We start from the raw sequence: 24,875 nt of genomic DNA, 5'->3' as shown, positions 1-24,875 counted from the left end.
CGAGTGACTGAACAACAACAGCAGCCCACTCCCCACCCTGGCAGCCCACTCTCTCTGGCCTTCATCCTGCTGGTTTTGTCTTCAAGCAAGTTCTTCCCCAGATTATCAAGTGCTTCCTTCTGTCTCAAGTCTTTCTTCACGGCCACCTCCTGAGTCAGATCTTCCCCCCAACCCCGTTTATTCTGCCCCAAGCCAGTTCTTCTTTCTTTCTGCATTTTCTTCCCTGGCATGTGTCATCTTCCAACATTGTATATAGTCAGTCATTCATATTATATTCTCTCTTCTTCAGCTGGAATGTGCACTCTGCCAGAGCAGAGATTTTTGTCTATTTTACTCATACATAGCAGGTGAAAGTGAAAGTGAAGTCGCTCAGTCATGTCAGCCTCTTTGTGATCCCACGGACTGTCGTCTACCAGGCTTCTCTGTCCATGGGATTTTCCAGGCAAGAGTACTGGAGTGGGTTGCCATTTCCTTCTCCAGGAGATCTTCCTGACCCAAGGATCAAACCCAGGTTCCCTGCATTGCAGGCAGATGCTTTACCCTCTGAGCCACCAGGGAAGCCCAAAAAATAGCAGGTACTCAGTAACTATTTTTTGAATAAATTAATGTTAAATGCTATGTTATTACCTTTTTCATAATAAAATGAGTCAATGTAACTTTAAGATGTGAAAACTTCAGCCTCTTAAAATATTCTAGAACTCTTTTCAATAATTTATATTTTGCTGTCTTTTACCTAGATCTCAAGTTTGCATATTCAAAAAAATTATCTGTTTCCTTAAAATAACATGCTGAGTGAGCATGATGAGAAATATCACTTTTTCTACAAATGAGCTCATTCTTTTCTGAGTGTTATTTATGGAACAGCTTTTACATGATTCAGGACATTCATGTGACAGTGGACCCTTGAACAACACGGGGGTCAAGGGTCCAGAGGACCTGGAGACTGGCTCAGGGCTGAACCTGGTCCCTGGCCCTTCCCCCCAGCTCCCCTGTGCCAGTTTGATTCCTTGTTGGTTCAGCTCTTGCATTCTCAGGAAACCACGATAGGACTTAAGATAGAAAAGAAAAGATAAATATCCACTCATCAATTGTCTGCAAAATTAAGTTTTATAAAGTTTATTCAAATTTTAAATTATTGATATCTTGCTGTTTCTCTTTTTATTGGTTTTTATTTTTATAATTAATTATAAAATTTTAAAAATTAAAATTTAAAAAACATTTAAAAATTTTAATGTTATAATGTTGTGTTGGGTCCTACCACATAGCAACATAAATCAGCCACAATTATACATACGCCCTGTTCCTCCCTAGCCTCCCCTCGCCCACCCCATCTCTCCAGGTTATCACAGAGTGTCAGATGGGGGTCCCTGTGCAATACAGCAACTTCTCACCCCGTGTAAGATGGGTATCTTATGCCTGATAGTGTACATACGCTGACGCTACTTTCTCCAGTCATCCCTCCGTCTCCCTCCCCACTGTGCCCACAGGTCCATTCTCTACATCTGTGTCTCCATTCCTTCCCTGCAAGTAGGTTCATCAATACCATTTTTCTGGATTCCGTGTATATATATACATTAATAAACTGTATTTGTTCTTCTCTTTCTGACTTACTTCGCTCTGTAGACTCACCAACCTCACCAGAGCTGACGCAGATTGTATGGCAGAGTTGTGCATATGTACCGCATCTTCTTTATCCATTCATCTGTTGATGGACCCTCGTGTATTGTACATAGTGATGCTATGAAAATCTATTCATAGAATCAACAGCTAATGTCTTGGGTATTTAATACATATGGGACCCTGTAAATTGTGTTCTATGAAGCCAGTTGTTATAAACAGCTACCCTAAGAGATGGCTTTTATCACTGTGTTCAGTTTTAAGATAAGACAGATGTGCAGGAAGGAGGATGAGCTACTTGCCAAAGACCACAGAGTCAGAGACAGGGCAGCATCTGAACTCATCACTTTCTGGCATCAAGGTCTGAGCACTGGAACCTCCACAGGACACTGATTCCTAAACATGTCGACTTCCTCCCTCAAGTGATTATGTACAACTTTCTTTTCTTTCTTTCGGAAATGAGACTGAGATATATCAAATAAGACATGTGTTGTTGTAAAGGATTTAAATTCAATGAAGTGCTACTGAGAATGCTGGCAGCTCTAGAGGATTAGAATCAGTAAGATACAGAGATATAGGTAGAGATGGAGAAATTTATCATAAGAAGTTGACTCAGATTGATTACAGAGGCTGTGAAGCCCTCAGATCTGTAGTCAGCCAGCTGGAGACCCAGGGGCCCAAAGGGTGTGAATTCCAGTCCAGAGGCCAGCGGCCTCAAGACTCAGAAGGAGCTGATGCTTCCGTTCAAGACTGAGGATAGAAAGGAAGCTGATGTCCCAGTGTGAAAGCCGCCGGGCAAGATGTGTTCCGTCTCGCTTATAAGACGCTCAGCCTTTTCGACCTCCTCAGGCCTCCGACCTGTTGGAAGAGGCCCGCCCCCATCAGGGGAGGGCCACCTGCTCTCCTCAGTCCACCTGTTCCAGCATCACCTCACCCAAGAGCATCCTCACAGATGCACTCGGAATAAAGTCAGGTCAAAGGGCTGTGCATCCTGTGACACAGTCGAGCAGACGCACAGGAGGGTTCCACTTCAGCTGGTATAGCCTACTCTGTGGTGTCTCTCCAGGTTTTGTACTAATTAGGTCTTTGTATATGAACTTACACATTGCAGGCTAAATAAAGTTTTGGTTTTGTTTTGTTTTTCCTGGAGGTGACCTTAAGTATTCTTTTATTCCTTGTGCAAATTAAATGCCACTTTAAAAGTATTTTATTGTAGCAATCATTGTGAAACTTTAATACTAAAATTATATTTCTTATTATTTAAGCCCTCTGTGGAGGATACATCCATGGAAAGAGTGGAACAGTTCTTTCTCCTGGGTTTCCAGATTTTTACCCAAACTCTCTAAACTGTACATGGACCATTGAGGTGTCTCATGGAAAGGGTAAGAATATTACGGATTTCAAAAATATAAAATAATTAACTAGATGCCAACATGGGAACAAAAAATATTGATGTGTGAACAAGTAAGATAACTAATTTCCTCATATATGTTTCAATTACTAAGTGATTTTTAATAAGATTCTAGAAATAAATAATCTAAATTATTGGTACATTCAAGCAAAAGTTGATTCCTTATTTTATTCTCTTTTGATCAGATAACTTGAACAACTTTTTACTTGTGAACATAAGCTTGGAAATCAGGTGCAATGCTAAAGAAAAGAGGCATGCATTATACAACATGTGAATAACACTTAAATAAAAGGAGATAAATAATTATCTAACTTCTCATTTCCATGATAAATCTAAGCCTCATTCTTGTACTTGCCATGTGTTCTAAGTCTGATGAGGATTATTACACATAATGAGTAATTGTATGTTAAGGAGAACTTGGCTTTGAAGGGAATTGAAAAAGAAAAAAAGAATAAGCAAGTTATGAGTGACCAGGGTTTTGTAATCATAAAAATAAATATTTTCATTAAAAAGATCTCTTCATGGTTAATTATATTCATTATGTATAGGAATTCAGACATAATGCTTTGTGAGTATAGCTACTAGGGGATCATATTCCCAAAGGGCCACATGAAACTAGGTTTTCACAACTCTCTTCCCTCACTTGTGCAAGTTTCTATATTAAACCTCCAAGCCTGGTGTTTCTAAAGGACATGTTTACTGTCAATTGGAAAGTGGTCTGGTCCTTGTCTCCTTAGTCACAAACGCTTGCCCTGAGAGGCTGTGCACAGTCCACTGAACCCTGCTGCTGAGTTTAGTTATGTGTTTATGTTGGAACCTGCATCCGTAGCTCGCTGTATATCCCTGTGTCTAATCTGTATCTGTATCTATACCTACATACACCAAAACATTGGGTTTTGCTGTTTATTCCTTCTTCTCTTTTATTCCTAAAGCCATCCTCTTTCTACCCATTCTCTGTACTTTTCTTTCAAACTTCATAATTCAGATTGCATTTCAAGATTATATTTTGATTCAAGACTTTGATGCCCAGGAAGAATTCTTTCCCTAGTTATTGATTCTATCAGTACCCCCTTACTCCCCTCTCTGCCCTTTCTCTCTCTGTCTCTCTCTCTCCATCTGCCTCTTCCTCTCACCGACTCCACCTCTGTCTCCATTGCCATCTCTCTCTCTCTCTGTCTCCATCTCTGACTCTCTGTCACCCTCTCCCTTTCTTTCTCTCTGTCTCCCTCTCACCATCTCCATTTCTCTCCCTGTCTCTCTCTATCTGTCTCTCTCTGTCTCTGTCTCTGTCTGTCTCTCTCTTTCTCTCTGTCTCTCTCTGTCTGACTGTCTGTCTCTCTCTCTGTCTCTCTGTGTGTCTCTCTCTGTCTCCCCCTCACTGACTCCATCTCTGTCTCTCAGGAGTCCAGATGATCTTCCATACCTTTCACTTGGAGAGTTCCCATGACTACCTGCTGATCACCGAGGACGGGAGCTTCTCGGAGCCGGTGGCCAGGCTCACGGGCTCGGTGCTGCCTCACACCATCAAGGCGGGTTTGTTTGGAAACTTCACAGCCCAGCTTCGGTTTATATCAGACTTTTCCATTTCCTATGAGGGCTTCAACATCACGTTTTCAGGTATGTCGGATCTTATTTTCTCGAGCAGTAATTGTACCATTGTGTGAGCACGCACACGTGTGTGTGTGTGTGTGTGTGTGTGTGTGTGTGTTTACAGGTAAACAGCTGACCAGTGGGAAGATCTAGTTGATATGGAGGAGGAGGTGAGACCAACAAACAGTTGCCTGGCAGCCCCAAGACATTGTTTGCTGTGCATCAACTGTAAATTCTCATTCCCCCAAATTTGCTAATATCACTGCCGTCTAAGCCTCTTGTCATCAGTGCTACCAAAACCTCTAAGGACACTGTCCTTACTGGGGAATGTGCTCAGAATTCACTGTGGTCTCATTGTTTTGGGTCCTGCCTTCCAGGAGACCCAGTACTTGTGATGAGAGCCACCTTTAGGATGGAAAAAATGTGACCGTGCACAATCGAGGATGAGCTTCTTGTTAACCTTAATGCCATAATGAAAGCAAGAAAACCATACTCCAAAATTAAGAAACATTTTCACCTTTATTATAAAACATATATAATACTTTATGAGAGGTTTATGTAGAGGTTTATGTAGTTTTAGCCATTGTCTGTATGTGTTAGATTGCTAAGAACAGTATTAATATATTTTTACAGGTGACAAAAAAAGTACAGACAGTTCACTGGTCAAACATGTGGGGAATAATTTTAATCACGTAAGCAAACAGTGTTCCACAAGCATCAGGGTCAGATGTCCCGCTGGGTCTCAGACGCACCCTAGCTGGCAGAGGCAATCACTGCTCTGAGACGACTGACTGGTGTAAACAACTATATTAATCTCCATTTGTGTATCTGATGCTTTGGCAAATAAAATTGTTTCCTACATCACATTTCATTGCCCAGAGCTAAAGTAGTTTTCATAAGGTGATCTCTGAGTCCTGTAATTACAAGTAGTTTCTTCTATTTTTATTGTTCCAGTTAATTCCCTAATAACTTGTGATGCAACTCATCAGATTCTCTGCTAAAATATCTGAATATTTATGTTATCTCCTGTTCTGAGGCTAAAAGTCTTTGTAGAAGTATTTCCTCGTTCCTCCTTCACATCAAAACAGTTCCAGTCCAGTATCTTACACATAGTAGGAATTAGTTAAGTTGTCAATAAACACTTGCTAAATATCACATGATCATTAAAATATATAAAATGAAATACTGTCTTTTTTAGCTTTATTGAAGTATGATTTTCAAATTGAAATGTTATTTAAAAAAAAAAGACTTCTTAGGGATTTTAAGATTCTCTGAATCATATTATACTCCCTGTAATTATGACCAATTGCCATTTATCTTAATCTGACTATGTTGATTTTTCCTGTTATTTCACTGAATTAATGGAGCTTTCCAGACAGGTTCAGACTACTTGGTATCATCGAAATTTGCCACAATCAATGGTAATCATGAAATTGGCCGCTTTCTATATCAAAGACTTAAATCTTCCTAACGCTAATACCTAAATCCGTCTTTCTGTGTGTTCTCCCGTGGTGGATCTCAATTAGAATCACTGTGAGACTATCACTCCACTCTCTTTCTCCTTTCATCGTGATCCAAAATGAATTTAAGCAGAATACTCCAAAGACAGAAATTAGCAGTGGCGCCAGTCTGTGGATCTGCGCTGTAGATGTTTCTCAGAACCTCTATCCGTTCTGCACCGTCTCTTTCTTAGTCCCATCCCTCCCCACACACAGCTGCAAGTGACACAGCTACCGGGAGGCTTTTGACTCCAGGAGTCAGAGGGCAGGTGTAAAGTTGGCTGCGTCCTTCCATAAACTTCCTCAACAAAAAAGCAAGGGGACAACAGGAACAGCAACACACGCGTTCCTGTGTCTTTGTAGTGATTTCGGGCAGTTTTAAAGTAGTTTTAAATTTTAAGACCAAAGTGGCAACACTTTTTGAGCATGTGTAACAATTCATGTGCGCACAACCCATAGAACGCAGTCTATAAGACTTGCACGAGGAGTCACGTTTGTCTATACTATATCACACATGCACACTCAGACAGTCGGGCTAAGAACAAAATACACTGAAATGGGGCTGTGAACGATTGCCAGTGACACTAACACTATGGAGTTTATTTTTTCTGCCCAAAGAAGTAACAACTTTATTGTGCAAATGAAGCATTTGCTTATCTGAGGATTTTTCAGATATTTGTACCAAATCAGTATGCTCTTATATCTGGATTTTTTTTTTTTCCTTGTTGATCTGGTTTGTTTCTGTCCTTTTTAGAAAGTTTATTGAAGTGAGTTCTTAGGAGGCTCAGTGGGTAAAGAATCTGTCTGCCAATGCAGGAGACACAAGAGACCTGAGTTTGATCCCTGAGTTGTAAAGATCCCCTGGAGAAGGGAATGTCTATCCGCTCCAATATTCTTGCCTGGATAATCCCATGGACAGGAGAGCCTGGTGGGCTACAGTCCGTGGGGTCACAAAGAGCAGACACAGCCGAGTGCACCTGCACGCACAGACATTAAAGGAGCATTTGTGTCTCCCAGTCAGTGTCCCTGCAGATAATGAGGGGGTATTGGGAAAGAAGAACTCAGACAAGGAGTCATGTTTGTCTGTATGTATCACATATTATCTGTCCCTGCAGATAATGAAGGGATATCGGGAGAGAAGAACTCAGTACTCCAGAATGTTTAGGTCAGGCTGTCCACCTTCCCGGATCCATCTGCTCTACCTTGAGCGTCCATTTCTGACCATTCTCTGTGTCCACTTACTATTCCCACCTCCCTTCACCACGCCTCCTATGATTCTGCCTTCTGAATGCCAACTTTCTGTGAGTTCACATAATTTCCTGGTCATCCTCTTCAAAAGATGAGAATCTGGGCAGCTCAGTGCCTTTACAGATGTGGTGTCCTCTTCATTCAGAGCCTTTCTTCATCCCTCACCAGGCAAACTCCTCCCTCCAGAGATCCAGTACTGTCTGTTCTTCCTAGGAAGTCTACCGTCCTGTTTTGATATGACAAATAAATATTTATTGGGTTGAATTAAATGATATTACTTTTCCCCTTTCTGGGCCATATTAAAAATAAGTCAAATTAATGATCATATTTCCAGAGTGACCAGAGTAGTTTGAATATGTCAGAGATCCAGAATAGAGTTTTTACCTAAACGAAAAACAGGACAAAGACAATGTGGCAAGCGTGGCACTTGCACGTTGACCAGTCAATTGGGTGAGGCAAGGGAAAAATGGGGAAGGAGATTTCTTCTTATGAGGTCAGGACACCAGTGATAAAACTTGTCGGTGATGAGAGTAGAAAACGTGGATTTAAACTGAGAAATACTGGGGGAATGATAGTTGAATTTACTATGTTTATTGAGAGTGAAGAATCCACAGTTAAGAGAGCTGGAAATAGGGAAGGGGAGGCAATTGTTTTCAGAAGAACCAGCACACTTTCCCACCACCTTAGGAGAACCTGTCTTTTGTCTCCCCTTCATCGAAATATTGCTCATTCTTTACCTGTCACTTTAACTTCTTTGAAACTCTTTCTGTCATTCAAATCTCTGATGGTGGTCACCATTTGATCCTATCTGACTAAGCACTGGGCATTAGACACTGAAGAAAAAGGCAAGAAGGAGAAAAATGGTCTGAAGGATGTACCTTGAGACCAATGACACTGCAGATGCAACTGTACTGTTACAATTGAGGCTTGAAAGAATCAACACCACAGAATGAGACAAATATACAGTGTTATTAGCTCTGGTACTTTGTACATTTAATCCCCCAATGCAGCAAAACACCAGACGTTAATCTTTTTTTTTTTCTTGATTACTAAATTAGCACCTTCTTCCTGAGTACTTTGCAGAAATTTCCAGCAGTTTCCAGAACGTTTTCTATTGCATTTCAATAAAACATGGCTTAAAATTGAAACATAGGCAGGTTACAGTTTTGCTGTTCCATACTGAGGTGTATTTTAGGAGTGGAATTGGTTATGATAAATTTTCCACCAGCAAAACCCTGTGATGTTGCTTTTAGTTTCTGCTCCACGGGGTCTTGTTTATCTAAATCACCTTTAAGAAGAGGACAGTAACTGACTTCAGCAATTAGATGTGTCACTAGAATAAGTCCATACTGTTAAAGTGACAGTTCTAAATGGATCAGGTTATTATAATGTTATACATCTATTTTTTAAAATATTTATTTATTTGCCTGCACTGGGTCTAGTTGCAGCATGCAAACTCTAGTAGCAGCATGTGAGGTCTAATTCCCTGGCCAGGGATTGAGCCTGGGCGCCCTGCTTTGGGAGCACAATGTCTCAGCCACTGGACCACCAGGGACGTCCCTACATCTACTTTTTTAAATACTGTAAGTAAGTAAATAAGTGAAGTCGCTCAGTCGTGCCCGACTCTTTGTGACCCTGTGGACTGCAGCCTACCAGCCTCCTCCATCCATGGGATTCTCCAGGCAAGAATACTAGAATGGGTTGCCATTTCCTTCTCCAGGGGATCTTCCCGACCCAGGGATTGAACCCAGGTCTCCCACATTGCAGGCAGACGCTTTAACCTCTGAGCCACCAGGGAAGCCCTTTTAAACACTATAAGTTGTTCTATTTGTCATGTGAAAACCTATAGTGCAAAGAACAACAATCCATGTGACAGTCACAGCAGAGTCTGGGGGAAAAAAATATATGTCTAGTGATTTACTTTTTAAAAATTAATAGCAGCTTTGGATTCTTGCCAAGTGATGTCTGAGTGTTTACACAGGTTCCCACATATGCTTTGTCCCTTCCTGTCTCAGAGTATGACCTCGAACCATGTGATGACCCTGGCGTCCCTGCCTTCAGCAGAAGAATCGGCTTTCACTTCGGAGTCGGGGACGCACTGACCTTCTCCTGCTTCCCGGGTTACCGCTTAGAAGGTGCTACCAAGCTCACGTGCCTGGGTGGGGGCCGCCGTGTGTGGAGTGCACCTCTGCCAAGGTGTGTGGGTAGGTGGTCACACGCTTTCATTTCATTCATCCAGGGGACAGGGCGTGGTGCAGTCAGCGCGCAGGGCCTCTGGGCCAGGGAGGGTTGAGGGCCACCCGCTGGGACGGACAGAGGCTCCACTTCCCAGGGCAGGGGGACAGGACCCTCTCTGGGCTGTGGTTACCTCAGTGACAAAGCCAGCCCCTTTCAGCTCTAAAACCTCATGACTGAATGGGGGTGAAACTGAAGCCTGTGTCAAGCGTAGTAATGAGGAAGAATATATACATAAACATATACACTGTGTACCTGGGACAAAGGAAAAAGAAGAAGCTAGAAGGCAGGCTGTATTACCACAACCTTTGACAATTCTGTTGCTTAAAAGCAGTGAGCCTCTGCTGGTGACAATTTAAAGTGCTGGTTTTGTTGTTTCTTTACACTCTGATTAGAGGATTGTGCGTACTCCTGCAAACTGGGCGTGCTAGCAATTGTAATGCTGGATTAGCTTTCTCCCTGTGTTGTCGAGGAATTCAAGTGGTCATTCTGTAGAGCTGTATGAATCTTTATCTAGGTATTTGGAACGAGGCACTGTGCTGAGACTGTGGAATTCAGGATGCCCATTGCCCATTCCGTGGGGTGTATTTGTTGTTAACCTGAGCCTGTGCTGCTGTGAGGAGTTCATCAGAGAATCGATCTGGTGCTCAGAGTTTAAACAAGGAAGCTTGGCTGAAGGTCTGGCTAGTCTAGTCATTAGCTCCAGGGGCAGTGTCTTCTGCCTGCCCTCTGCCGTGCTGCTCAGCATGAGAAGAGCTTGCAGTCTGTCCTGTAGAGCTACCAAGCATGGCTAATGTCACAGCATTATGGCATCTGTCTAGTTAGGACCCTCAGACCCCTTCACTGTGAGCCTTCTGAGTTCTTGAGGAGCCCCTGGTACCCTCCATGCGCCTCTTACCACCTGATACACTAGAGCCTGGTGGGCAAGTTGTGAAAGTGAAATTTCATAACCCATAAAAATACTGAATTGTTTTTCCAAAGAACAGAATCTCTTTAATTATTCTGACTTTTTGAGTTTCAATACTGTCTTTTTGAGTTTCAATGTGGCATAGACAGTAGGGTAATGAGGACTTTAATATAAAAAATTAGACAAATGAACATGAAATGTATCATCTCTGCTTCCTGCTGGGGTGGATATCTGACCTTTGTACGATCTGACTTTTTCCTAAAACAGTAGTTCTCACTTTTTTTTTAGTTATGGATTTTATTTGAGAATTGGATGCCAATTTTGAGCATGGCCTAAAGGAAAAAGGAATACTTTCTAAGAAAATTATTTTCTAGATGATCCTAGATGTTCTAAGAGTTGCCTAGAATCCATTTACCTCAAATTAGAAGTTACTGAACAAGATGGTTAAAATCTGGAGAAAAAACTCCCAACCCAATGAAGTTGAAGATGTATTCCTCATACGTAACATTGTCTATCAATTATAATATTCTATTTGCCTTTATTCTATTTTATCTAGATTCATTCTTCTTATCTGGGGTTTTGCATCGTTGCCTTAAGTGTAAAATGAGGAGCAATTGGGGTTGAACTAATAGTTAATATTTCTAGACCAGCACAGCTCTGAACTCTTTACATGTATCAGATCCATTCTACAGAAGGGAACACTAAGAGCCTAAGACCTTTGCCCACCAGCACAATTAGCAAGATTCCAACACTAGGCTTTCACCCCAGCACTGAGACAGCACAGTGGCTTGGGCTGAGGCTGTTCTATATTTTTCCTCTTGTGTTTCACCAGCTGCTCCCCCAAAATTTCCTTCCAGCTCATCTGGCCACAAGAAACCTTTGAATAGCTGTGTTATTGTTCAGTCGATAAGTCATGCCCTACTCTTGTGACTGCATGAAACACTACTGCATGCCAGGCCTCCCTGTTCTTCACTATCTCCTGGCATTTGCTCAAAATCACATTCATTGAGTCAATGATGCCATCCAACCATCTCATCCTCTGTCACCCCCTTCTTCTCCTGCCCTCAATCTTTCCCAGCATCAGGGTCTTTTCCAATGATCCAGCTCTTTGCATCAGGTCAGCAAAGTTTTGGAGCTTTAGCTTCAGCATCAGTTCAGTTCAATTGCTCAGTCGTGTCCGATTCTTTGTGACCCCATGGGCTGTAGCATGCCAGGCCTCCCCGTCCATCACCAACTCCCGGAGTTTACTCAGACTCATGCCCATTGAGTCAGTGATGCCATCCAACCATCTCATCCTCTGTCATCCCCTTCTCCTCCCACCTTCAATCTTTCCCAGCATCAGGGTCTTCTCCAAAGAGGCAGTTCTTTGCATCAGGTGACCAAAGTATTGGAGTTTCAGCTTCAACATCATTCCTTCTTCCAATGAACCTTCAGGATTGATTTCCTTTAGGATTGACTGGTCTGATATTGCTGTCCAAAGGGACTCTCAAGAATCTTCTCCAGCACCATAGTTTGAAAGCATCAGTTCTTTGGCTCTTACCCTTCTTTATGGTTCAACTCTCACATCCATACATGATTAGTGGAAAAAACATAGCTTGGACTATGCAAACTTCTGTCAGCAAAGTGACATCTCTGGTTTTTAATACGCTGTCTAGTTTTGGCACAGCTTTTCTTCCAAGGAGTAAGCATCTTTTAATTTCATGGCTTCAGTCATCATTTACAGTGATATTGGAGCCCAAGAAAATAAAGTCTATCACTGTTTCTACCTTTTCCCCATCTATTTGCCATGAAGTGATGGGACCAGATGCCATGATCTTAGTTTTTTGAATGTTGAGTTTTAAGCCAGCTTTTTCACTCTCCTCTTTCACCTTCATCAAGAGGCCCTTTAGTTCCTCTTCACATTTTGCCTTTAGAGGGGTATTATCTGCATATATGAGTTTTTTTATATTTTTCCCAGCTTCTTGATTCCAGCTTGTGCTTCTTCTAGCCCATCATTTCATTTGATATACTCTGTGTATAAGTTAAATAAGCACAGCCTTGTTGTACTCCTTTCCCAATTTTGAACCAGTCTGTTGTTCCATGTCCAGTTCTAACTATTGCTTCTTGTCCTGCCTGCATACAGGTTTCTCAGGAGGCAGGTAAGGTGGTCTGGTATTCCCATCTCTTTAAGAATTTTCCACAGTTTGTTGTGATCCACACAAAGGCTTTAGCATAGTCAATGAGGCAGATATTTTTTTTTAATCCCCTTGCTTTTTCTATGATCCAGCAAATGTTGGCAATTTGATATCTGGTTTGTATGCCTTTTCTAAACCCAGTTTGTACATCTGGAAGTTCTAAGTTCATGTACTGTTGAAGCCTATCTTAAAGGATTTTGAGCATTACCTTGCTAGCATATGAAATGAGTACAATCGTACAGTAGTTTGAATATTATCTGGCACTGTCTTTCTTTGGAATTGGACTGAAAACTGATGTTTTCCAGTCCACAGCCACTGCTAAGATTTTCAAATTTGTACACTTACTGAGTGCAGCACTTTAACAGCATCATCTTTTAGGACTTGAAATAACTCAGCTGGAATTCCATCACCTCCACTAACTTTGTTTGTAGTAATACATACTAAGTCTCAATTGTCTTCACATTCCATAATGCCTGATTTTAAGTGAGTGACCACACCATCTTGGTTATCCAGGTCATTAAGACCTTTTTGGTATAGTTCTGTGTTTCACTGCCCCCTCTTCTTAATCTCTTCTGTTTAATCTCTTAATCTGCCTCTGTTACATCCCTACCATTTCTGTCCTCTACTGTGCCCTTCTTCTTGTGAAATGTTGCCTGGATAGCTACAGTTTTCTTGCACAGATCTCTAGTCTTTCCCATTCTGTTGTTTTCCTCTACTTCTTCATGTTATTCATTTAAAAAGGCTTGATTATATCTCCTTACTATTCTTTGAAAGTCTGCATTCAGTTGGGTATATCTTTCTCTTTTGCCTTTTGCATCTTCTGTTTTCTCAGCTATTTGTAACGTCTCCTCAGACAACCATTTTGCCTTCTTACATTTCTGGGTTGGTTTTGGTCACTGCCTCCTGTATAATGTTACGGACCTCCTTCCATAGTTCTTCAGGCACTCTGTCTACCATATCTAATTCCTTGAATCTATTTGTCACCTTCACTGTATAATCATAAGGAATTTGATTTAGGTCATACTTGAATGAACTAGTGGTTTTCCCTACTTTCTTCAATTTAAGCCTGAATTTTAAGCAATAAGAAGTTCATGATCTGAGCCACAGTCAGTCAGTTCCGGGTCTTGCTTTTGCTGACTGTATAGAACTTCTCCATCTTTGGCTGCAAAGAATAGAGTCCATCTGACTAACCACATTTCCAAAGGCAATAAAACCCAGCAGGTGACCCACCTGGCACCTGGGAATTCCCGCCCCCCCACCCTTTCCCTCATTCTTCACATCTGAATAGTGGTAGTTCTCAAGATTCTGCTTCCCCCAGGGCTCCTCTCTACCTGGCCTAGAGAAGGCTTCACCTTCACACCCTGAAGACGCTCCTGCCTCCAGGACTGCCCACCGGGGGGGCCGCAGCCCCAGAGTGATCTGTCTGAATTCAGAGCCTCCCCCCACCTGTCTGTTAACAGAATGTGAGGCAGCCTCCGGGAGGGTCAGTGTTGTTCACTGGGAGACCCTCTGACTTCCCACCCAGCTCAATCATATACTTGAGCTCGGGCACACACCTACACTCACGTACAGACGCACTGCACAAGACACAAAATTGCCTGGTTCTCTAACCTGAAGGCCTCTCTCTTCACCGCTCCTTACTCACAGCATGCACCACCTTTTCTGCCAGACTGCCCCTCCTCATTTTGAATGCCCTCCCATGCAGCTCTCTCCACCCCGCTTACTCCCTGGCTGGAGAGGGACCCTCCGGGATCACCGTCTGAGCCAGTAAGCTTGTCTTCTTGTCTCTGTCTCCCCAGCCAGGCTGACCTTTCCTTTACAGTGGGGCTGCCTTAGCCCAGATCCAGCTCTGGGCCATATGCAGTAAATGTTTGTCAAGCAATTGTTACTTCTCTCAGAGTGCCTATCTTGATCTCACAGTTTGATTCATTGGCACTCTGTGTCTATCTTTCGTCCTTCAAAATCATAGAAAAAAGAATAGCCTATCCCTAGCCAAGAGTTACAGATCCATTCTGAAGATCACACCTGGAGGAAGGCCAAGAGAATTATAGCACACTGCTTCACCTTTCCCTAATAAACACCTGGTTATAAGCAGAACTTTGAGTGGAAACCTGGGCTGAGAACTGCCCTGACCGGTACTCCTTACGTGAAGAAGTGTCCCTGTAAGATGGGAGGCACTGTGGGTTTCAGCAGTGTTTAGAGGAGCAAGTCTTCAGCAACAGAATTTGAATCCAGATCAGTGTAAGTAGGCAGATTGCATGCATGGTCAGTCATTCAATCGTATCTGACTCTTTAAGAACCTGTGGACTGTAGCCCGCCAGGATCCTCTGTCCATGGGATTCTCCAGGCAAGGATCCTGGAGTGAGTTGCCATTTCAGCATATATTTTCACCTACTGTGTTACTATCAAATAGTAAATTAATATCCCTGATAAAGTATCTCTTAATATTGAATATTAATACTTATAGATAATATGGTAATGCTCTGGGTGTAGACTTTCAGCTTCCAAAGCTGTGAGAAATACTGATTAATGTTGTCCTTTAAGCCTCTCATCTCTTTTGTTACATCACCCAGAGCTGAAAGACAGCCTGCACAGGTTGATGCTTTTGTACAGAAGAATTAACTGAAAAATCAATTGACTCCTTTCTATTTTTTTCATTTACTTTTATAAGTTTAGTTCCATTACAAAACTCTAAATGACAATTCAATTTTAATTACAGTTTCAGGAGGTTCTTTATAAAAAAAAAAAAAGAGCCAATGATTCATTTTATGGGAAATTATATTCTTTCATCTTAAAGTCATTTTAAATGGATTATGGAAAGAACTTAAAATTGACACATTTAATTGCTCCAGAAATGGACATTTGCAATGGATGTCTGAAATCAAGTTCAAAGAATTTCTGAAATTCTGATGACTTGCATTCTTTAAGTTTCTGAGCACCTGCTTTTTCACTGTTTGTCATATTTCACTCAATTATCTCCTATGGGACCGTCTTGGGCTTTAGATCACTTACTCAGTCTTCTTTACACATTCCAGTTCTTTCATTTGAAAATCATGTTTCATCTGTCTTTGTGACTAGGACATTCAATTGGAAATAAACTTAAGTCATTAGCCTGCCTCACAAACAAGATCCCAGTGCAAACGTTCCTGTTCCATGGCAGGATATTTTGTGGAATGTTAAGATGCTCAATCATGACAGCCTCATGTTCCTACTCTTTTGGAGTCATACATTCGTATGTGTTCCTCGTGGGTTACTTAACATCTGTAAGCATAATTGATAATAAATATTGTACTTTGACAACATAGTGTGGGTGTTACTAGACCACCTGAGATTCAAATCCCAACTCTGTCAACCACCCACCCTGCCCCCATGTGATCTGGAGCAGGTTAATTAATCTGCCTCAGTTTCTTCATCTGTAAAATGGACTTAGCATTGATACTGACCTCTTAGAATTGTTTTCTTTATTTAATGATGTAATACTCATAAAAATGCATTCAGTTCAAGTGACTAATAGACCAAAAGAAGAATAGATTGCTGTACCTAGACAATTTTTATCAACCCTTTTGTTGTTCAGTTGCTGAGTCATGTCCAACTCTTTGCAACTCCTATGGACTGCAGCATACCAGGCTTCCCTGTCCTTCACTATATCCTAGAGCTTGCTCAGACTCACGTCCATTGAGTCAGTGATGCCATCCAACCACATCATCCTTTGTCTTACCCTTCTCCTCCTGCCTTCAGTCTTTCCCAGCATCATAAGTACTTATTTGATCTTCCAGTGTGTTCCTCTAGACTGGGAATTCTAGAATTTGTTAACATGTCCATTTTCACACTATGACTGTTTCCTTTAGAATCTCTGGATTCCCTGTTTTCTTTTAGTGTGTGTCCCCTTTTCCAAACAGCCATCTATCTGGTCATCTCTGTGCTCCAAGCTCTCCAGGGATCCTGGTTCCATGACCCCCAGACACTCCCTGCCGTCTGGGCCAGGGAGTGTTTGAAGCCAGATCTCCTACGTTCTTCCAAATGTTACCCTGCTTCAGTCATGCCCACAAGGCCACTTGTGCTTCTTTCTTAACATTTTCTCCCCCATTTCCCATAAAACCCCCCTTTATGCCCTTTTGGAGGGAAATTAAGAGCAGGGGAACCAAGTTCTCCTGTGTTTTCTCCCTGATTCTCTTCCTAGCCCGCGTATGTGGGGATATTCTGAGATTCAAGGGCACAAATCATCTGGAGCTGATCCTGAATCTCCAGCTTTTTCCTTCCATCATCAGGCCAGGGAAGCCCCACTCCTGGTGCAGAGGAGGACTTCAGTTATTGTCAGAGAGAGACTGGGAAGTCAGAGATTTGTGATTATGAAGACAGGCATGCCTGGGACAGCGCCAGACTGTGTGACCCTCAGGAGGCCCCCCCCTTTAAAGTGACCCCTGCCCCCCTCTCACCCCCATTGTGTGCAGGCATTTTACTTATTTTCAGTTTCCAACTTGACCATTACTCTTCACACTCAGGCTTGTTTTGTTGGAATGTTAAAAATCGCTGTGCTTATCACATAGTGTGGCTGATAAGTGATTTCATGCAGAATCACATGGAGCATTCTTGTCACACAAGCATGCACACATACACACACACACATATGCAAACACACACATGCAAACTCAGGGCAATTTTATCTTGTTATAGTTGCTTTGGATACTTAGAGTTTTAGAGGTTAGCCTAACATGCTCACTTTCCTTGGTGAGGAATGGGTGCTGAGCGTCTAGGTGACTTTCTCTGGTGACTAGTCTAGGTGACTTTGGCAGAAAGTTGAGGGCTATATTTGTTTTCATTTTTACTCTGATTTAAGTTCTTTATGCAAATTTGGATCTAGAGGTGAACTGCCCTCTCCTTTCATCAGGAAAAGGGGAAAAGAATGTATTTTCTGCCATCAAAGGGACTTCTATCCCAAGACAGTTAGACAGGCTCAGGACTGTGACATGGCAGTGGGAGACTCAGTGGTCTGGTCCATGGTTAAAATCCCATTTAAATGCATCCAGGCTAAGGCCATGGAATGCCGACAGGGAGAAGTACGTGGACATCACTGTGGAGTCAGCTCGTAGGGGTCAGCAGGGACACTTCACGAGGCAGAGCTGGGGCTCAGACAGGCGAGCACCCAGGGGTCAGTCAGAGTGCTCAGACTTACCTGTTTCACCCTAGAACTCTGCACGATAGGAGGAATAAGCAGTCTACTAAAAGAAACAAGAAAATCTTGAAAATGGGATGAATGGGGATATCTTTCCTGTCCAGTTGGTAAAACAGTGAAAAGAAGCTGTTAGTCTATAAAAGCAATATGTTAACAGCAGACATACATTGAGAGAGAAGAGGGCTGCCATGATTTTAAAGTTTTTATTTATTAAAATCAGTAATTCCACTTTTGAATCTTCTTTCTTTTTTTAATGTCCTGTTTATTTTAGCTGAATGTGGAGCAAGTGTCAAAGGAAATGAAGGAACGTTGCTGTCTCCAAATTTCCCATCAAACTATGATAATAACCATGAGTGTATCTATAAAATTGAAACAGAAGCTGGCAAGGGGATCCATCTCAGAGCACAAAGCTTCCAGCTGTTTGAAGGAGATATTCTGAAGGTAAAAATAATTTTCTTTAATAAAACTCCATCTTTCCTTCTCAAGGAATAAATAGGATCTTGATCCAGGTATATCATAGATATAGACATATACCTATATTAACATATCTTTATATATACACATTTTTCCCAATTTGCTTATCCAACTGGTTTGAGATAGTGGTCTCTAGCATTATGTGTGTTGGACTTTAAAATATCTCAGTCTGTAATCCTGGATCTGAAATGCATTCACTGTGTATCTTAGGCATATTTTTTTTAAGATTTTTAAGTCTTAGTTTTCTTATACATAGAAAACATGCAATGGTGCCTACCTTTTTTGTGATGTTTTGAAAATAATATACTATAGATACATATTAGTAGCCTTGTGCCTAGCGCACACTAGGAGTTGTATCAGTAAAAACTCACAGGATCCTCAGACCAACCCTTTCTGCAGTCCCTCTTGATTTGTAAATGTGGTCATGACAGAGCATCCTTCAGAGCTGGAAGGATCTGGATGTGACAGTGGAAACAAACCTGACCACTGTCCTGGGACCACCAAGCAGGGTGTGTGTAGAGAAGCCATGCCAGGAGGAGGCAGTCTCACACACAAGGCTGAGTTGTGTTCACAGAACTCTGGGGTATCCAAGGCATGGGGCCAGCCACAAGGGTCATTGCAGTAGGTGATTCTTAGCCTCAGAGCCTCAGGGAGCTTCTCTGGGGTGGGGGTGGGGAGGTTCAGACGTACACACCACTCACATTCCAGATGGACTCAGGAAAATGGGCAGGGAAATAGATCCACATCTTGCTTTGACCTGAAAATCTCAGCTCCAACTGCAAATGCCACCAAACTCCTTCTGAAATACTTTCCATATCTCCTGAAACTATGTCAGGAAACTGGGACCTCCCTGGGTCTAGGGTCTGAGTAGGCACTTGCACCCCGAGCCTCATGGAAAGAGACTGGTTTTGAGCAACAAAGACTGCACTGGCCACCATCCAGCCTGTCCACAACTGGTTCCAGGGGGACTGAGCACCTTGTCCATCATCGCAGCTGGTTTACAAGAAGGACCGGTCTCATTCCCTTTCTAAAGTCCTAGGGTGCCCACTCACATGTTCTTCTACACAGACACACACAATGTTCCATCTCAGGGCCAGTTAACTTGGCTTGCTTGAAGCTGTGAGCATTGAGAAGCTATGCAAAGAGCCTGCTACAGGAGGACTCTAGTGCCCCTCAAGGGTACTCTCTGTGTGCATAGTGGATGAAGAGGATTGCTGGCAGTTTCCACCATGTGCACAGGTCAAGAGAAGCCTCCAGACTCAAGTGCTCCCTTCCTCCAAGTCCACCCTTGACTACGGTTCTAGGTCATAATTTAAAAGACAGATTTTATTTTAGCTGTTCTTTCATTGCAATGGTCTTTCGAAAAAGCTCATGTTGGCAGTATGAGTCACTGTAATTAAGAAGTGATTTTCAGGTATAAACTAGAGTATCCTCACTGATCTTGAAAAAGTTAAAGTCGAATCATACAAAACTATTTTCTTTGCTAACCTCCCACTCAAGATGTCAGCAAATTTGGGAAATACAGCAGTGGTCACAGGACTGGAAAACATCAGTTTTCACTTGAATCTCAAAGAAGGGTAATACCAGATAACGTTCAAACTACCATGCAACTGCACTCATTTCACATGCTAGCAAGGCTATGCTCAAAATCCTTCAAGCTAGTCTTCAAAGTATGTGAATCAAGAGCTTCCAGATGTACAAGCTGGATTCAGAAAAGGCAGAAGAAGCAGAGATCAAACTGCAGACATCCACTGGATCAAAGAAAAAGCAAGGGAATTCCAAAAAACATCTACTTCTGCTTCATTGACTACACTAAAGCCTTTGACTGTGTGGAGCACAACAAACTGAAAAGTTCTTAAAGAGATGGAAATATCAAACCATCTTACCTTACAGCGAATGGTGTCAGATTCCTGATCTCCAAAAAAGATTTAGCTTTAGGACCAGGGACCAGGCTTGATCACTCAAGAGCTTTTGTGTACCAGAGTTTTATTAAAGTATGTAAAGGAATAGAGAAAGCTTCTAACATAGACATCAGAAGGGGACGGAGAGTGCTCCCTCACTAGTCTAAGCAATGGAATTATATACTTTTTTAATTGGTTATTACAATAAATCAAAAGAATATCTCAAGGTTGTAAATATCCTACTAGACCTACTCCATAATTTACATTTAAATATGACAGAATTAGAATTAATAATATAAAGATCTTACCAGAGCCACTCCCATAATATACATTCTAAGATAACAGGCTTAGTCTGAAGGTTTTCAAGGAGAAGCTGTCCTCAAGCAGGATACATTGTTGTTATGTAATGCTTAGTATAGAGTTTGAACTGAGTTGTTTGTTGTGTAATCATCAGTTCTCCACTTAAAGAAAACACACACACACACACACATTTTATGTGACTAAGACTAAGAAATGGAAAGGGAAAAAAGGCATTTGTCCTTTCCTCCTCCTTGAGAATTTCAGACCCCTATCTCCTCCTCAGGGACCCCAGATTTCTTATCAACCTGACTAGGAATTGACTGTCTCACCTGTATCCTGAGAAACTTTTATGTAGGTCAAGAAGCAACATTTAGAACCAGACATGGAAAAACAGACTGCTTCAAAATTGAGGAAGGTGTATGACAAGGCTGTCACCCTGCTTATTTAACTTCTATGTAGAGTACATCATGCAGAATGATGGGCTGGATGAATCACAAGCTGAAATCAAGATTTCCAAGAGAAATATCAACAGCCTCAGATATGCAGATGATACCACTCTAATGACAGAAAGTGAAGAGGAACTGAAGAGCCACTTGCTGAAAGGGAAAGAGGAGAGTGAAAAAGCTGGCTTAAAACTCAACATTTAAAAAACGAAGATCATGGCATCCATTCCTATCACTTCATGGCAAATAGAAGGGAAAAAGTGGCAACAGTGACAGATACTATTTTCGTGGGCTCCAAAATCACTGCGGACATTGACTGCAGCCACAAAATTAAAAGATGCTTACTCCTTGGAAGGGGAACTATGACAAACCTAGACAGCAGATTCTAAAGCAGAGACCTCACTTTGCTGACAAAGGTCCATATAGTCAAAGGTATGGTTTTTCCAGTAGTCATGTATAAATGTGAGAGTTGGACTATAAAGAAGGCTGAGCACCAAAGAATTGATGCTTTCTAATTGTGGTGCTGGAGAAGATTCTTGAGAGTCCCTTGGACAGCAAGGAGATCACACCACTCAGTCCTAAAGAAACCAATCCTGAATATTCATTTGAAGGATTGATGCTGAAGCTGAAATTCCAGTACTTTGAAGTTTCAGTACCTTATGTGAAGGCCAACTCATTGGAAAAGACCCTGATATTGGAAAAGATTAAAGGCAAAGGAAGAAGTGGGTAGCAGAGGATGAAATTGTTAGATAGCATCACCAGCTCAATGGGCATGAATTTGAGCAAACTCCATGAGATAGTGAAGGACAGGGAGGCCTGACATGCTGCAGTACATTGGGTCACAAAGAGTTGGACATAACTTAGCAACTGAGCATAATGTAACATACAGCCTTTAAGGTACACTTTTAAGAACAATTAATAATACTTTGGTGTAGGTGACTGATTAGAGACACTGCATTAAATATACACTGATGAGTATTATTGGAATGGAAGAAAGCAGATCATGTGCATTTGTGATTGTGTGCTGTTTAAACTTGTTGATTATAATAAAAAATCAGAACAAAATCTTGCTTGCTGCTGCTGCTAAGTCGCTTCAGTCATGTCTGACTCTGTGCGACCCCATAGACGGCAGCCCACTAGACTCCTCTGTCCCTGGGATTCTCCAGGCAAGAACACTGGAATGGGTTGCCATTTCCTTCTCCAATGCATGAAAGTGAAAAGTGAAAGTGAAGTCTCTCAGTCATGTCGGACTCTTAACAACCCCATCGACTGCAGCCTACCAGGCTCCTCCAACCACAGGATTCTCCAGGCAAGAATACTGGACTGGGGTGCCATTGCCTTCTTTGAAAATCTTGCTTACCAAATTGAATCCCAGAAAAACTGTCAGTTGTCTGAAGTACCGAGATATTTTGCAAGCATATATTTTATTGACCATGCTAATAAAGATCAAAGTGTTAAAAAGTTTCATGTGGGATTATCTTAATTTTAATTAATTTTATTGGCATATAGTTGTGTTAGTTTCTACTGTCCAGCAGTGTGAATCAGTTATATGTATACATATATCCATTATTGATACTATACTTAAAATAGATAAGTAATGAGAACCTCCTGTATAACTTAGGTAATGCTATGCTCTTTGGTAACCTAAATGGGAAGGAAATCCAAAAAAGGGGATATAGGTATAGAGATTATCTTAATTTTTGATCTTAAATGCTGTTTACATTGCCCCCATATAAATAGTATGATTTATACCATACAAAGGCCACATTTCCTATGTATACACCCTCCCACACATATAAACATGATGTTTCCTTGTTTTGAATGGAAGAATCATGAAAGAGAGGTATATTAATAGTTCTAAGGAGAATGCCATGGTAAAATACGTAGTGGAGAGAGAGGTTAGTTTTGGAAAGAGCTCTGCGGGGTAGCGCCTACAGGCCTAGGGCTGGTCTCGGCATTGTCATTCCAGGATCCCTTGCGATGTTTTCTAACCTGTACTCATCTGCTCCCTTGGCTGTTCCACACAGAGCATATGGCGCTGATTAGGTGCCAAGCTCTGAGGAGATTTTGTAGTGCAACTAGTTACAGTCCTGCACTAATGTAAGACCCAAGGAGCCTTTTCCTAATGACCGAAAGGGACACTTTGATTCTAGCTGCTTGTAGATGAGGAAATACACTACGAGGTGTTATCTTGAGCTAAAATTGCTTGTCACTAATTTCATTGGAATTAAAAGTCAATGCCTTTGCCTTCCAACACTATCTGGGTTGTTGCTTGTGATACATGTGAAGCATGAATCCAGATTTTCAACTTGAGAGAACTGACAACATAATATCCACACTCGTCAGTTACTTCTTCATTCAGAGATTTTCACTGTCAAGCCCAGTTGTAATTGCTGGTGATGTAGACAGATAAGACAGAATTACTCTTCTGCAGAAGCTTGTAGTTCAGCATGGCAGTGGGTCAGTTTTTGTGGTTGTAGATGAGAGGGTCCTGGGCACTATTTGCTGTCTATGTGAGCTATTAAATCTCAGAGAAGCACTCAGACAAGCCAGGATCAGTGGAGGCGACCAGCAAATGGTGCTTCAGAGCTTTGAGGACTAAACCTAGGCATGTGTTTATCTGCTTTAATGCTGCCTCCTCTCTACAGATTCTTGTGAATCACAGAGAATTACATGGCATGTGAGGTAACATAAGACCTTGCTGGAGAGGCCTGGACACTTTATTTTTCAGCCAGAATGCTCTGGATTTAAAAGTCTTTGTAATCTGGGTGTCAGAAATTAAAGCATGTACATTAAGCCAAACAATGATTTGTCCAGTACTAGCTTGACGCTAGTAAAGGGTATTTGATTCTCCTAACTCGAGCATGAGTGTATTGAATTAAAATGCAATCCAATCGTGAACCATAAAATTAGTTATTCCAAATGTGTCCTCTCCATTTAGGAGTGTGTGAACCTGTATGTCAGTCTGTCAAGCAGCATTCGTGGTTTCCATGCACATCAGAAGAGTGATGGGAGAGGAAAAGGAAGAGTTAATCTCTGTGAGGGAACTAGACCGCTCTGGGGGGCTACCAAGCACTGTGATGTTTTAATTAGTTAGGATTTTTTCATTGAGAAAAGCTGGATGTTCTCCAGTATGATGTGATACATTTGCATTCTTTCTTCTAAAAAGCCCTCACCCATACATGGTCCCTCGCTATGAACACTCACAATGTTCCAAGGCAAGTGGCCGAGCCTCTCCCACTAAGCGTTCCAGTGTTGACCACTTACTGATGGTGTGAGGGCTCAGTGCTGAATTCCACTAGAATGTGAACACGTTTTTTCCGGCATTAGGAAGGTTCTGTCCATGCCCTAAGATTGTTTGACACAGTCCCTGCTGGGGCAATGTGGCTGGCACCCCTGTACTTCTAGTGTGGACCTGAGAAGGCACCACTTCATCTCCCTTGGGGCTTCCCTGGTGGCTTATGTGGTAAAGAACCCTCCTGCAGTGCAGGAGACCCAGGCTCAATCTGTGAGTCAGTAGGATCCCCTGGAGGAGGAAATGGCTCCCCACTCCAGTATTCTTGCCTGGAGAATCCCATGGACCGAGGAGCCTAGTGGTGTACAGGTCATGGAGTCGCAAAGAGTCAGATACAACTGAATGACTTACACTTTCACACTTTCCTTTCCCTCACCCATGATGTCTACTCAAAACCGAGCCCAGTCCTCTTGCCTTCCAGACACCCAGAGTGTCCACTCAGGCTGTACAACCTCCTAGAAAGACAAGAGTCAATCTCGAAGTGCTTCAGAGCAAGACCAGACACCAATTCCTCTGTTAGGGCAAATTCAAAGCTGAAGTCACCGCAGGCACAGGGATGAGAAAGTGGGACAAAGCTTTGGCACCACACCCTGTGACACGTTCCGATG

At 42.0% G+C, this 24,875-nt stretch overlaps 1 protein-coding gene across 3 annotated transcripts in view; it reads left to right on the top strand.

Moving 5' to 3' along the window:
* The window catches only part of CSMD1 (CUB and Sushi multiple domains 1), a 2,076,272-nt gene that overhangs the window by 1,698,549 nt on the left and 352,848 nt on the right, over positions 1-24,875 (top strand). For all 3 annotated transcript variants that reach the window (XR_003509135.1, XM_027530260.1, XM_027530259.1), the window contains exons 19-22: positions 2,883-2,999; positions 4,430-4,645; positions 9,381-9,569; positions 18,126-18,295. Coding sequence is in view for 2 of the 3 variants with exons in the window: in XM_027530260.1 (XP_027386061.1) it covers positions 2,883-2,999; positions 4,430-4,645; positions 9,381-9,569; positions 18,126-18,295 (692 nt within the window). In the remaining variant the exon portion in view is untranslated. The remainder of the gene's footprint in view (positions 1-2,882; positions 3,000-4,429; positions 4,646-9,380; positions 9,570-18,125; positions 18,296-24,875) is intronic.

Source organism: Bos indicus x Bos taurus, chromosome 27, assembly GCF_003369695.1.
Source record: "Bos indicus x Bos taurus breed Angus x Brahman F1 hybrid chromosome 27, Bos_hybrid_MaternalHap_v2.0, whole genome shotgun sequence".
Lineage (NCBI taxonomy): Eukaryota > Metazoa > Chordata > Mammalia > Artiodactyla > Bovidae > Bos > Bos indicus x Bos taurus.
This window is presented reverse-complemented; position numbering and strand designations above follow the sequence as displayed.